The sequence below is a fragment of the Podarcis gaigeae genome (assembly GCF_964106915.1).
Source record: "Podarcis gaigeae genome assembly, chromosome: 2".
NCBI classification, from domain to species: domain Eukaryota; kingdom Metazoa; phylum Chordata; class Lepidosauria; order Squamata; family Lacertidae; genus Podarcis; species Podarcis gaigeae.
Genome location: NC_139679.1, coordinates 64,560,286 through 64,575,325, shown reverse-complemented (window position 1 = coordinate 64,575,325; position 15,040 = coordinate 64,560,286). Strand labels below are relative to the sequence as shown.

At 42.8% G+C, this 15,040-nt stretch overlaps 1 protein-coding gene across 3 annotated transcripts in view; it reads right to left on the bottom strand.

Annotated features, from left to right (window-relative positions):
• LOC310839802 (proton-coupled amino acid transporter 1-like) overlaps positions 1 to 15,040 on the bottom strand; it is a 45,233-nt gene that overhangs the window by 15,471 nt on the left and 14,722 nt on the right. For all 3 annotated transcript variants that reach the window (XM_083728740.1, XM_083728741.1, XM_083728742.1), the window contains exons 8-10: positions 14,234 to 14,332; positions 11,338 to 11,504; positions 2,251 to 2,420 (exon numbers count right to left, since the gene is read on the bottom strand). In XM_083728740.1, the coding sequence (XP_083584866.1) occupies positions 2,251 to 2,420; positions 11,338 to 11,504; positions 14,234 to 14,332 (436 nt within the window). The remainder of the gene's footprint in view (positions 1 to 2,250; positions 2,421 to 11,337; positions 11,505 to 14,233; positions 14,333 to 15,040) is intronic.

Genomic DNA, 15,040 nt, shown 5'->3' with positions numbered 1-15,040 from the left:
CGAAAAAGATACCGCAATCCACTTCTAACAACCACGGGTGGATTTGTCTATTGGAAGTTGACATGTTGGACATCCCTGGTCTAGACTATAGACCATCTTGGCGGTGACTCCTGGAAGAGCTGCTCCCGGCCATGCAGGTCTTTTCCCACCTGGCCTGGAAGGGAGGGGCCCTGACTGACTCCAGCTGCAAAAGCTGAGGCTGCTGAAGAGCTCAGAGACCATCTTGGCTGTCTCTTAGTGCAGACCCAGGTCATGGAGCCTGAGCTTCCACAGCCACCGCCCACCACTGGCAGCAACAGCAGCAGATACGTTCTATGCTTGGGATACTATTTTATTCTCTTGTTAATTATTCTGTTTTAAACATGCATTTCATATTTGAATTAGTTTGTTTTCTTTTGAAACATTAATTTTCAATACTTTTGATTGATTGATTGATTGCATTTGTATACCACTCTTCATCTACTTATCTGTAGACAAGGATCCTTTCTAGATTCCTCCTTTCTCCCTGCCGCAGTTAGGCAAACACTTTGCATCTGTGTGCACATGCATGAATAAGTGCATAAGTGGCTAGGAGAAAATGAATATATTCTATGGCAGCAATGAACTCTGCCTGAAGCCTTTACGACAAGCCTCTTCTGGGTTGTATCCAGCAGCAATTACATTGACGGTATGTGGTGTGAAGTGAGACTGGCTGGGAGATAAAATTATATTGGATCTTAAATAGCATATGCAAGGCTTCCACCATTCTGACACTTGGCACCAGTGATGATCAACATTTGCCAGACTAGTTTTATCTACCAACACTTCTTCTCAAGCTCGGGAACAGAGAAGTCAAAGCAAAACTTGCCTGGCTATTTGTTACTTGCTCTTTTACAGTATTTTAATTTACATACAATTATGAACATCCAGGGGACGCGGGTGGCGCTGTGGGTAAAACCTCAGCGCCTAGGACTTGCCGATCGTCAGGTCAGCGGTTCGAATCCCTGCGGCGGGGTGCGCTCCCACTGCTCGGTCCCAGCGCCTGCCAAACTAGCAGTTTGAAAGCACCCCGGGGTGCAAGTAGATAAATAGGGACCGCTTACTAGCGGGAAGGTAAACGGCGTTTCCGTGTGCTGCGCTGGTGCTGGCTCGCCAGATGCAGCTTGTCACACTGGCCACATGACCCGGAAGTGTCTCCGGACAGCGCTGGCCCCCGGCCTCTTAAGCGAGATGGGCGCACAACCCCAGAGTCGGACATGACTGGCCCGTACGGGCAGGGGTACCTTTACCTTTTACTATGAACATCCAGATTTTAATAAACCATTCTTACATCAATGGAACATTTCCCCCTCAATTCTTTTTTTTTTTTTTTGGGGGGGGGGGGCATTTCAAAACACCCAGATTATGGGATTTCCAAATATGTATGTAAAATTTGCTCATGTAGCTTTGCATCTTCTGTTTTGCTGAATACATCCAGCATAGTCTATGTCAGGCATAGGCAAACTCGGCCCTCCAGATGTTTTGGGACTACAACTCCCATCATCCCTAGCTAACAGGACCAGTGGTCAGGGATGATTGGAGTTGTAGTCCCAAAACATCTGGAGGGCCGAGTCTGCCTATGCCTGGTCTATGTAGTGCCAGATACTAGAGAGACTGTGTTTTAAGGAAGTTCTCTTTTATATCCGTGAAAACCAATCTTGGTAGGATTTTGGCCTATCTCCATCTCCATTCTTTGATGTTCAATTCCTGTCATATAAGCCCTTTTTATTTTCCCATAAAGATGCTTGGTTTTGTCCTCTGGTTCTAAAATTATGCTATATACACAATTTTTGCCAATGGCTTTTAGAATAAATTCACCCTTCCCATATTGGTCTGGAGGGTCCCTCAAACCTCCAGAGTCAATTTTCATGGGGTCACAGAAGGACCCCATGGAGATTCAAAACCGCCTTGCCCCTTTGCCAACTGACAGGAACTCTATATACTAGACTCCATCTGTGGGCTTCAACTCAAAATAAGTTATAGAAATGATTTTTGTCACGGAAACCCATGCTAGCAACATTCCCTTCACATTTACAAGGGCTTTTTAAAAAACCACCAAGTAACTTCTTGTCAGCAGCAATCATTATTACTTGCTTCAGACACCTCAGGAAAGCCATCTCACTAAGTAAAAGTGGAATAAGTAGTCATAATTTTGCAATTCCCCTGTTCAGGACACTTATTGCATGCCAAAATGGAATGGAAAATATACAGCCACTCTGATCTCTTACTCACATGTTACGCAGACCAAGGATGCCCTCAGCAGCAGATTGCACCATAATGCCCAGCGCTCAGGAACCTGAGCGATGGCTGTAGGAATGATGATTTCTGCAGGGACGTAGAACTGTAGTGCGTAAGTGAAGAAGATCCCAATGGAGTACAGCAGCTTGACAGACTGATATAACCTGCATAAATAATACAAGAATCGAGAGTTACATCCACTCATCCTCCCAGCATTCATGTCAAAACCAACCCAGAGACAAAGCATATTTGGAATGTTTCTGCTCCCCAATCCCGTGAGTACCAAGGGACTATGGCATGCAATTTCCATTTGCAGGGGAGAGAGAGAGAGAATATGAACACTGTTCCAATCCCGGGCTTTGCAGAGACCAAGCTTAACACGGAAAGGTACTTGCCCTGATCTAATGACTTTGCTACTGTATGATGAGGCATGGACTTCCTTGGGCAAGTAATGTCTTTTTCAGAGTCAAGAGGATGGATGCTGAAAAGCTATCTGTCCTTAAGTGATCTCAGAATCACTTCTTTCATAAATAATCACAAATTCACGGGTTGTAAAAGTCAAGGGATTGTATCTAATCAAGTCATGGTAGGAGAAGACCTACAGCAAAATCATTGGGCTTAGGTTACATGTGTATACCTACAGTGGGTCTACATAAGGGTATAACTTGGTGGGAGACAACTTAAGGATCCTTCTTTGAAATGGACACTGGGAAGTCTCTCCATTGTGTACAGATGTTTGTCCGAAGGGTTAATTTCTTTCATAGACTCTTCCGTTTGGATTTTACTTTCATTAACAGAGCCTGTGAAGTGTCAGAAATCAATCTCCTAAAGTCCATCTCCGAGCAAAACAAGTAGATACAGCAAAGATAACAGCAGGCCATCCCACGACATGTGATGAAATCCATCAACGCCGAAAAATTAGATGGCCTTGCTAAAAGACAAGAAATAGATATGAAGGGTGAATGGGGTGTTTTGTTCTTCAGAACAAAAATAGAAATAAACAGAATCCTTGGAAGGAACTGAAGTTCTGCATGTAATTATGCATTTTCATTACTGGCTGGCTCAACAGCTGAAAACAAACGAGCAGGAAAGATTTCCAGATACTCTGCAACTGCAGTGTGTGTGAATGGGGGATGAATGAAAACTTGCCAATATTGTAAGGTCCCTGTGTAACTCAACAGCACACTGAAATTTGGAATACTGGTTGCTTATTTATTTTATTTTATTTACTGTACGTACAGTAAGGTTGCAACTTAGGCACATTAAGCGCCTGGCAATTCTTATTATTCTTGAAAATTTTTAAAAGGGAGCTGAAAGGGGGCAATCCCACCTGCCAATGCACCCAATGGATTTTGACAATATGCGGTTTGGGCTTTAGGCGCGATCCTCGGAACATAAGTTGAGGGCTTACTGTATATAAAGCTGCCCACAAATGTACAGTGGTACCTCAAGTTACAGACGCTTCAGGTTACAGACTCCGCTAACCCAGAAATAGTACCTCAGGTTAAGAACTTTGTTTCAGGATGAGAACAGAAATCGTGCTCCAGCGGCGCAGCGGCAGCGGAAGGCCCTATTAGCTAAAGTGGTGCTTCAGGTTAAGGACAGTTTCAGGTTAAGAATGGACCTCCAGAATGAATTAAGTTCTTAACCTGAGGTGTTGTTGTTGTTTAGTCGTTTAGTCGTGTCCGACTCTTCGTGACCCCACGGACCAGAGCACGCCAGGCACTCCTGTCTTCCACTGCCTCCCGCAGTTTGGTCAGGCTCATGTTTGTAGCTTCGAGAACACTGTCCAACCTGTGGTACCACTGTATATAAAAGCTGCCCACTGTTCTCTGGGTGGTTTATGGAATGTTTTTTAACCACAGCATCATGAAACAAAGCTTTGCGGTATGTTAAAAAAACAACACCATTCTGGCAGCAGACTATAAACAGTTGTTCAGAATGCCCAAGAGGCATGTGGTTAGCCACTGTGGGAAACAGGATGCGGCCCTAGCAGGCCTTTGCTCTGACCCAGCAGGGTTCTTTTTCTCTTTTAATAAAACAGGAAGTACTGATGAAAGGCACTGGGTGAGGCCAGTCAATGCTACATCCTATTTGGTTCATCCGCTTACAACAGGGATGGGGAAACCTCAGGCCTGGGGATGGGGGGCAAATGTTGCCTTCCAGGTCACACTCTCTTCACACACCTAATTGATTCATAACCTTCACCAAGCCTACTCTGCCCCCTCTTGGAGGGCTTTTTGGCTGGACTTGAACTCCAATAGAGCTTCTTGCTAGCCTGCACGAGAGAGAGGCATGTGTGTGTAGGAGTGTGAAGAAACTGGCCTAATGTACAAAGGTAAACTTTACATTTAACACGCTGCACATTTCTGCCTTGCCCGCCACAGGATGAGGCCCTTGGAAGGGGAGGATGTGATCTCCAGGATGAAAAAGATTCTCCCTCCCCGATTTAAAAGAGGAGCAGGTGGAAAGAGGAGTGACCAAGATGGTTATAAGATTAGCTGGACTGCAGTAATCACAATTTCTGTTTTTCAAAAAAATAAAGTTCTGCCCAAGAACAGCTGTAACATTCTGTAAGTCTGCTTTCACATTGTCAAAAGAGGGAGCCAGCTATCAGCCGCATTCACAAGCCATCACTGGGTTTTGAACCTATAATTTGGAGCCATATGCCAAGGGTTCTACATACTGTAAACAATCCCTCCGAAAACACAACGATTACGTCAAGGAAGCCAAATTTACATGCCCACAATTACGCAGATTAAAACCCAATTTGCATATACTTATTTTTTTCTCTATAGAGCATCCAAATGTGTTAACATTGTTTTGGCAAGTGAATGAAGAAAGATGGGCATGAAGATTAGGCGGGGAAGGGAAGAGAAAATTTGAAAGAGCACCAAAAAATTGATCAGGCTACTAGCTCCACAACAGCACCATTCACTCCAATGTTTGAGCTGTGCCAGATGCTGTAACTACACACCCGACTACTTCTATGATCAGTAACCTAAAACCTTTGCATTGCATCTTTCTGAGGAATTTCTATGTGCAGTTGAAAAGACGTTCGTCCCGTCCTGCAGCAGCAAGCATGATTTTACCCTGACTTTATTCTTTTTTAACGGAAAAGCTGAAGCATACCTTCAAAGTGCTTTTTATCAGTTTCAGTCATGAATATTTCACAGTTTTTGATTATTCCCTTTCTCCCAAAGCCAAGCACTTGCCAGCTTTAGCGCCGGTGTAAGTCCTATGCAATACAGACGTCATCACTGCTTGCACTTTCACCAGATCGGCTCACAGGCAAGCTATTTCAGGAGCTACCCATCGAGCATGTTTACGTGGAAGACAGCGTGTTACGTAAAAATGGCAACGATCAAAATTCAGGAAAAGAACAAACAAGCGAAAAGAAGGGAAGCGAGCCATCGGTGTAAGAGGAGCTGGATCTCAGTGTCCAGAATAAATAAGATGCTCCTTCAGGTATATAGGGCCAAAGCTGCTTAGGACTTTAAAGGTCAGCACCAACACTTTGAACTGAGCTCAGGGAACCAGTGTAGGTCTTTTAGGACTGGTGTTATATGGTCCCAGCAGCCGTTCCCAGTCACAAGTTTGGCAGCCACATTCCGGATTATTTGCAGTTTCTGAGTGTATGCTGCATTGAGCTTGCTTCTCAGCCACTACAGCTGGTCAGAACAGGCATCTCGAGAGAGAGGAGGGTTCAGTAGCAACACCTTGACACCTTTCCTGAGGATCCAACAGGGGCCTATAAAGAGCAAGGCAGCCACTGGGGTGCAGCACCCCAAGAGGGACTTGCTACTTTGGCAGGCATCTTTGGCAAAAAGTGAAGTGGCAAGGCAGAACGCCTTGCAGCTAAAGAAATACTTTGCAGCCATAAGAAGAAGAAAAAAGGCAGCTGGACATTGAACTACAGGAGCGAAGAAAGAAATAAGATCAAAGTTAAACTAGGACTTGGTGAAAGGAACAAGGAATGTACAGAAGCTGAAGATATCAATTAACTAATGATAAACTAATAAGGAAATAGTGGATCAAAGATTTTATACACAAGTGATGGGCATATAAGGAACGGAATTACTAAGCCAAGTCAAACAAATGAACTTTGAACTGAAATAATAAAACAATAAATTGGATTACAAAGTGATTATTTAATGAATAATTGAATTACTAACTAACTCTAAAGTGATAACTTAATGAATTGGATTACAAATTAATTAACCCCTTGATTACTGAATTACGAAGTTAAGACAAACAAACTGAAATTAATTATGAATTGACTATCCACAGCAACAGCTGAAATGTCAGATTACAATAAGTAAATATATCAACTGCTTTACTGAAAATCAAACGCATAATTTACTGGAACTAAGATGAATAATTCAGAAGGCACATAATGAGTTATGTGTATTATCAATGAACTAAGCAAGAAAGTGAATGAATTGAAATTCTCATTTGATTAGCATCCTAGTGAAAACAGAAATAAAGCTAATACAAATAGAAACTATTAAAGTGAAGGGAAAGTCAAGGTAACCAAACAAAGGGAAGTGACTATCTAGAAAACATGGGCCCCAGAAAAGTGAAAGAAAAAGAGGATGGAGTCTCATATATTCTTGAAATAGGGTGAGGGGAATCCAACAGATGTTTAACAAGGATATAAAATATATGGACGGAAGGCTCCAGGAAGGGCTAAGTAACAAAGAAGTAAAAGTTGACCCGTGGATTATATAACAAGACAAACCTCTGAAACTCAAACAATAACTTCAGCATAGATCAGGCATGCATTTGTGCATGTAGAGCTCTCTCTGTCCTCTGTGTCTTGCAGCTTGCAATGCAGGACAAAGCTCTAGGCCAGTGGTTCCCAATTAGGAGTCTGGGGACTCCTGGGGGTCCACAGAATGCATCCAAGGGTCTGCAGCCCCATTCCTTGCCTCCCCCACAACTAAACTTTTGTCATTTTTGATGTTTAGCTGCTGATATATCACAATGTTGAAAACTAGATATTGCTCAGTCCTAGTCTGTTTTTTTAGTATACCTAAAATCCTTTGCTATTAGAGGCTAAACCACATTTTCTTCAAAAAATTGTTTTGCAGAGGTAACTACCACAGAGTTATCAAAAATTTCAAAAGTAGGGAGTGTGGCTTGGCTTTTGAAAAATAGGGGTTCCTCAGTAATTAGCTCAGTACTGGATTTACGTATAAGATAAACAAGCTATAGCTTAGGGCCCCGCTGTCTTGGGGGCACCAAAAAAATCTAAAGGGGGAAAAAACTGGAAGTACATTTCCAAAATATAAGATAAAAAACAAATAAAATAAAATCTACATACAGCAACAGTGTCTTGTGTTGTGTAGGCTCCTATGATGTAAGTAATGGACCCCGCCTGCTAGCCTGCTCCCTAAAGTATTACTGGTTTCAGTTCAACAATTACTTTGATCAAATACATAGTTTGTTATGTGCAAATGGCTTTAGATACCTATTAGGTCCATAAATTACCATACAGCATATATTCAACACAAAAAACAGAGACAACTTGTTGTTGACAAAGCACAGCAAGACATATAAAGGACCTTGTTACCTTCAGTAGCTGAGGGCCTCATCAAACTGCAATCCGGCCCCGAATTAGCTAATGGGGAACCACTGCTCTAGGCTATTTTCTCCAGAAAGAGGGTCAATAGGAGCTGCATATAAGGTCTGACTGATGGGAAAGATGTGGACCCAGAGAACTAGGCCTTCTGGTGATCTGAACAAATGCAATGAACAGTAGACAAGAGGAGAAAGTGTTCCTGCCTTGCAAGGAACAGGAATAATATGCCATGCAGCTGCTTGCCGCAGGACATGAACAGAAATTTGCACAATCCTCGGTGGCTTCAAAGTCCATGTTCGGCACAATCTCCACCCCTTGCCCTGACTGAACAGTCTGTTGCCTGTCTTGCAAAAAAGCTCTTTAAGCTCTGGCAACGCAATGGAACACTTCCCTAAGGTGTGTTCCGCAGCACAGCACAGCTTCCCAGTCCTAATTAGAAGTGCTGATTTTGCACATCCCATGCCTGGAAGTCATGTGGCGTGCCCACTCTGCCTACAGAGTTGTTCCCTGCCCATCTGTGTGGCAGGCTGGTAGCAGCGGCTACGCGGCGCAAAATGAGCTCAGAGCAAGCACCGAAATCCACATACACAAGCAGTGCCGCTGGTAGAGAAAAAGCTTATATTATATCATACTTCTCCACCCCCAACACCCAGCAATGATTTCTTCCAGCACTTCTGGATTTAGATCGGGGGGGGGGGGGGAGTGTTGCCAGACTCCAACTCCCATTAACCCCAGTCCATGTGACCAATGGTCAGGGAGCAGTAGACCAGCAACATTTTGTGTGCTGCAGGTACGCCTAAAATAGATCATCTTTGAGCACCCTAAGGCACCTTTGTGACATGAAACAGCCCAAACCAATGAAAATGCAGTAATGGCGGGGGGGGGGGGGAATCAACCTTAACTCAGTGCTGTTTTCCAAATCTCCAGCCAGCATCACAGCCAAAGGAAGTTGCTGGAGGGCATGTATTTTTGTCTCCAGGTATAGCCAGTTTGGGGGCCATTTCACACACTACAAGACACTTTTTGCAACCTCATGCAACCTCCTACGACTGATGCTCCCCATAATAAATGATGACAAACCATTTGTCCGAATACACACATTATGATGGTGAATCAGCGTCCCCTTTTACCCGAGATCTGAAATCACAGTCTAAAGTAAAAGTCAGATCCAGGAGAAATCTGATCAGTGTTGGTGCTGTCATACTATTTAGCTACCATTGACAGAATTTGTAAACATGCCTAATGTGGTGTTCAGTTTGTTAAAATGTAGTTAAGAGAGATCCAGCTTTGTATCTGCAGTTTCCTCAGATGCTCCATGTTAGGTGACTTATTGGCCGCAAAAGCAGTGGATTCACGCAAACCTGAGTTAACCTAGAAGCATCTGAAGCTGACCGACTGGCATCAGCCTGGAGGAGGCCCTAAGCTACTAGTTGCGGAAGAGAGACATACCCCTTTCCTTTGACCTCGATCGCCGACACTCTAAAGTGTGCCGACAAAACGATTGATCAATTAACATGGCCTTTAAATTTTTTTTAAAAATGAACAAGCAGCCACCACTAGGCATTTAATTATATATTTTTTCATCTGACGCAAACCTCAGCTCTGCTTAGTCCCTAGAAATGGGCTTTGCACAAAAGATAAAGCAGCTATGCAGACACTGAGGGCTTATAGATCACTGCAACCAGCAAAAGCTTTGTCTAGGGCCTCCTATGGAATTCCAATTTTAATGTTATTATCTATGAAAAGGCAGTCCTAGGCGTCATCCTTTTAACCAGTGTGTTTAAAGATCTCATTGTGACACATATCTTTTAAAAACCAAGACATAGACGACCTAATGCCGCATGCTACAAGTGGCACAGCTTGGATCCATTTGGCTTTGAACAGTATCTTCATCCATTGCCTTTGTTTACTAAGAGAAGTGTGTCACACTGCAACACACAAGGCTAACCTAATGTGGTATTTTGCACCCCGATTTCAAAGCGCTGTGGAAACTATAGCCCTTCATTTTCAGAAAGATTCAGGTTGAAGCAGCAGGTTGTAGAGCAAGGACTCCACTAGAGAGCACCACGATCCCTGTCTTTCAACCCTTCCTTCATTCTGATTTGGTAACGGACAAGTCTGCAAGGTGTTAGCTGGTAAAAACTCAGATGACAAACAGAAACTGAAACAGTTCCAGTTTAAGCATCACTGGCAGTGATGAAAGATTATTTCAACATCCTTTGAAATACAAGAACGGACTACTGCTTTAAAAAATCAAGTCCATTTGAAAACCAACGTTTGATGCAAAACTTCTCATAGATGCACAAAGAACTGCACAGCTAATGTCTGAATAAGTATGGGAGTCTCTTTTCTCATTATATTCTATTAAGAAATCCTGACCTGGCATGAATACATCTCTCCCTTTCCTGCTGAGACAAAGTAGTGACTGAAACTCCCCATGTTGTGTTTACTTGAATGCAGTATTCCCTTAACCAGCTGAAAACTTTCCATGCTTTCCTGCAGAATATTAGGTGGTCAGGAAGATCTTGCATCCAATAATATGGCACATACCAGTTCCTTTATCACTTTGTTTCAAAGGGAGAGAAGGGCTTGAGAGCCCAAGAATCACACTAGGTTAAAATATCTCTCTAGAATGTAAATGCAAACAAGTCCCCTTAGGAGTTTCTGGATTTAAAGATGCCCATGCTGCACTGCGCCTTCAGGTTCAAAGTATCCTGTAAAGTATATATCACAGGAAAGTGGAGAATAATCACCCCCCAGAAAGCTTCCAGCATGAATTGAGCCGTGCATCAGAGAAACAAGGATTTAAGTTAAGTTAGTGCTTGCAGACTGGGTCATAGCCACTGTTTCATAACCAGCAATGAACTTTCAGAAGAGGCAGTGTCCAATATGTGGCAACACGGGCAGTCAAATTACTTGAATAGTAAACAGATTTTCAGGGACATGAATAAGGAAGGAGGAAATTTTTCAGGTACCGGATCCTAAGAAAGTCAAATAAGAAGTAGGCAGATCACTTGCAAAAGCAAGATGACGTATTGCAATTACAGGTGTTGGCTACTCTGTTTAATGTTTCCATGGCAGCAACCCATTAAATATGTTTCCCCAGAGCGATACTAGCCTCCTGTATGGCTACACCCAGTGCAACCCAGAAGTGTTTGTCCTTATCATCAGTTTTTGACAGGAAGTATCTGCTTGGTTATAGCACCACAACCGGTCTCTGGGTCATCTCAGTCAAAACACAAAGATGAGTGGAAGATAAGTGGACTGTTGAGAGAGTGATTATGAGCACAGGGCAGAAGAATGACTCTTGAGGAGCCTGAACCCATGAAGGCTTGACCACAAACACAAACACACACAGTGCACTCCACTTGAACATCTTCTGGCCACAGAGTGAGTGCCTTAGGTCTCTTGCAAATTGTTTCCTACACCTCAGCATCTATCTGCATATTCAAAATCTTATTTGCACCAGGAGAGAGACTTCCCTTGCCTCAACTTACCAACAGTTAGGCAGATTGAGAGTGATGCTGGCCTGGATGTTTTCTCCAAAGCGCAAATATCCCAGGGTTCCAAGGCTGAGGTAGAGTGTGCTGACAATTGCCATTCCCACATAGAGGATGATGGGGAAATGGTGAGGGGTCTTCATCTTGTTTTCCAGAGGGAGCACCTTGGTGGGGAAAGAGAAAAATCTTTTAAGTCACCTTACTCTTCACTCGAATGACGCTTCAGCCCGTGAACTCTGCCACAGAATCTCAAAAAACATAACACAATGCACTAGGGCAGACCAATTTCATCAATCCAGTCTCCTCAGGATTCAGCCAGATGCCAAAAATGTATTTTCAGTATCAACCCGCTGTTAATCCCCAGCATCTGGTAACAAAATACACCATCTCTTGAACACTGAAGATGTCTAGATCTTGATAACTTATAGCCACCAATAAATCTACTGAACAGTTAGCTGTCTAATCCAGTCACCAGGGAAAGACCTCTGGAGTACCACTGAGGCAACCCCTAATGTACCGTATTTTTCGCTCTAGAAGACGCACCAGACCACAAGACGCACCTAGTTTCTGGAGGAGGAAAACAAGGAAAAAAATATTCTGAATCTCAGAAGCCAGAACAGCAAGCGGGATCGCTGTGCAATGAAAGCAGCAATCCCTCTTGCTGTTTTGGCTTCTGGGATAGCTGTGCAGCCTGCATTCGCTCCATAAGACGCACACACATTTCCCCTTACTTTTTAGGAGGGAAAAAGTGAGTCTTATAGAGCAAAAAATACGGTAGTTTTTTTTAATATAAAGTTTATTTTGGTGGCATACAAGATGCATCTTATGTTCCACTAATTATGTTGCACCTTATTTTCAATGGGCTTCTATTTGTGGAAGAAAGGATTGCAAAAACCAAAAGTTTTAATTTCTTCACACTGCTCATTTAAGGAACATGTATTACTGCCATTGTTGTACAGGATGTTCTGTAACAATGAAAAAATCTTAATCGACTTTGGGCTTTGATGTTTACACAGTGACCCAATAACGATAAAGGACATGAAGCACAGTTGCTAAGTAACATTCCATCCAAAAGTTCAAATTCCTCCCCCTTATTCAGTGGGTCATGTTCGGATGTTCTGGACAGCTAAAGCTACCTTTCCTGATGTACCAATAATGAAAAGCTCAAAGGCCATTGGGAAATTTCAACCGTTTAAGAATACTGAGCCTCAGTCCATCTCTAAAAGCTGTCTGAAAATCATTTTCTGCCATTCTTTATTGTTGCTTAGTCATTTAGTCATGTCCAACTCTTCTTGACCCCATGGACCAGAGCACGCCAGGCACTCCTGTCTTCCACTGCCTCCCGCAGTTTGGTCAGGCTCATGTTTGTAGCTTCGAGAACACCGTCCATTCTAGCCGTCTGCCATTCTAGCCCTTGCCAAATAAATGTAAGACACTTTTCTTGTGTTACAGGATTCAAAAAGACACACACACAAGAAGCAATCTGCAGGGACTCAAATACAACTGCTGCTTCCAGAGAATACAAGAGTACATAGGTCAGAGGGGGAAACGACTCTTCAACATTGTGTACTGTATACACGATACAGCCCTGACCCTTGCTGAAATCATAGACCAATGAGCCAATCTGCACTTTACAAAAAAAAACAGAAACAAGCAGAGATGCTTTATATAGAAGGGATTTAGAGATTTCAAAACTAAACACAAGTAATCATGGATGAGACCTACAAGTCATAACGTTACATGACTTAAATTGCATTTCCGCTATATATGCATGTATATATTTTAAATATCCTGTTTTCTTTAAGAAAGAAAGAAAGAAAGAAAGAAAGAAAGAAAGAAAGAAAGAAAGCAAGCTGTGGACCAATCAACAAAGATCAAAACAGCAAAGATGCAGGTCAGTTTTCCAACAGAATTTTTAGTTATTGAATTTAGATATTTGACAGCGTGTACCCAGACCAACCCAAACGTTGCAGTCTTTTCCACTCAAATCTACAAACGTGCAAGTCAACCAGAACAAGAGATTCTATAAATGTGCAAATCAACTACTTTTTCCAGTTAAGAACATTCCTTGCTGTTCTGATTAGATGTACTCAGCATAACCTCTTTGCCTCTCAACCTCCCTACAGCGATCGTACAAACCCATTTCATACCTTCCCTTTCAACTAAACAAATATCTACTTCCTTCAGAGTCTCATAATACCCCTTGCACTTTAAGCCTTTTACCACCTTGCCTGCACTGAACCCTGGCCAATTTGTTGACATACTTCTCAATGAGAGAACTGAAAACTGAACTCAGTTGCTCCAGCTGTGACCTAACCAGTGTTGATTAGAAGTGTACTGTTGTGAACGCAATGCTTTTTCAGCTAATGCATCTCGGAATGGCACCAGGAGCTCAGAAACAAGATCGCCACTGAACTAAATTGAAGCTAAAACCACTGCTCCATAAAAAGAGACAATTACCTGAGGAATAAAGGGAAGGATGGGAGAGATCAAACATTTCCCATTTTACCCCACTTTCCTCCAGCAAGCCAGCTCTGAAGACCACAAAAATAAAGCTATGCAGGCAAGTCCTCACATACATCGGTTATGCGTCACAACTGCAAATACAAATTTTAAGCTAGAAAAAATAATCTAAAAGTGCTTGATCCCAGTACCCCAGACCATTTTTCTGCAGGCTTATCAATAGCCTGCAAAGGGAAACATGGACTCTCTCCAAAAACTGAGGCAACAAGAAAATATCTATGACTAGAATGCATAGATTGCCATCCCATATGTTCAGCAACTGATGCCTAAGTGCTACAGGATTCACAGCACGCCAGGGAGCTGCTGCATCCAAACCCCTAATTAAATGTTTATGCAAAACAAGCCAAGCACACACAAGGGAAAGACTTACCACTCCAATGCCTTCAAAAGCAAAGATGGCTGTGCCAAAAAACAGAGGATAGGTCTTCCACTGGGACACCAGAGGCAGATGGGAAGGATCTGGGATGCCCTGGCAAAGGGCAAAAGAAAAAGTCATTTATATTTGAGAGAAAAGGTCCCAAAGACTTCCTTGGGGGAGTTCCAGGAGCTGTTTCATCCCAGCTGAGACCACTGGTCCATCTAGCCCAGTGCCCACAAAGACTTTCATTGGTGCCCCCAAACAGTTGCCCCTAAACTCTGAACTTTAATTTTTAAAGAGTGTTGCTGACCCTCCTAAGAAACTCATAGGAAGCAATTTCTGTGAAAGGTCAGTTAGTGTGGTGTGGCCACCTCGTATGTTTTTCCTGGTACCGAGGAATGTTCCCTGTTGTTATTAGACAGCAACTCTCTCTCTGTGTGTGTGTGTGTGTGTGTGTGTGTGTGTGAGTTTGTGTAATCAGAAGTGGAAGAGCTTGATATCGAATTCTACACTTTGCTTGCAAAGCATCAGCTGTACCACATAGCTACTTTGTTTTTTATCTCACCCGTTCTAAAAGGAAATGTAGAATATCTAATATCTATTTGCCACTCCTACACCCTACTCACAACAGAACTAATGCAAGGAAAAGCCAACCAACATTAGAGAACTTGCCCATGTAACACTATGCTTATTCCTAAACTTGCCTAACACATTACTAATATCAATTCTGCTACACTAGCGGTGGCTAATCTTTTGGGATGTATTGTAGCCTAACAAAGTGTTCTCTCTCTTTCCCCCCCCCCCTTGTGTTCAACCCAT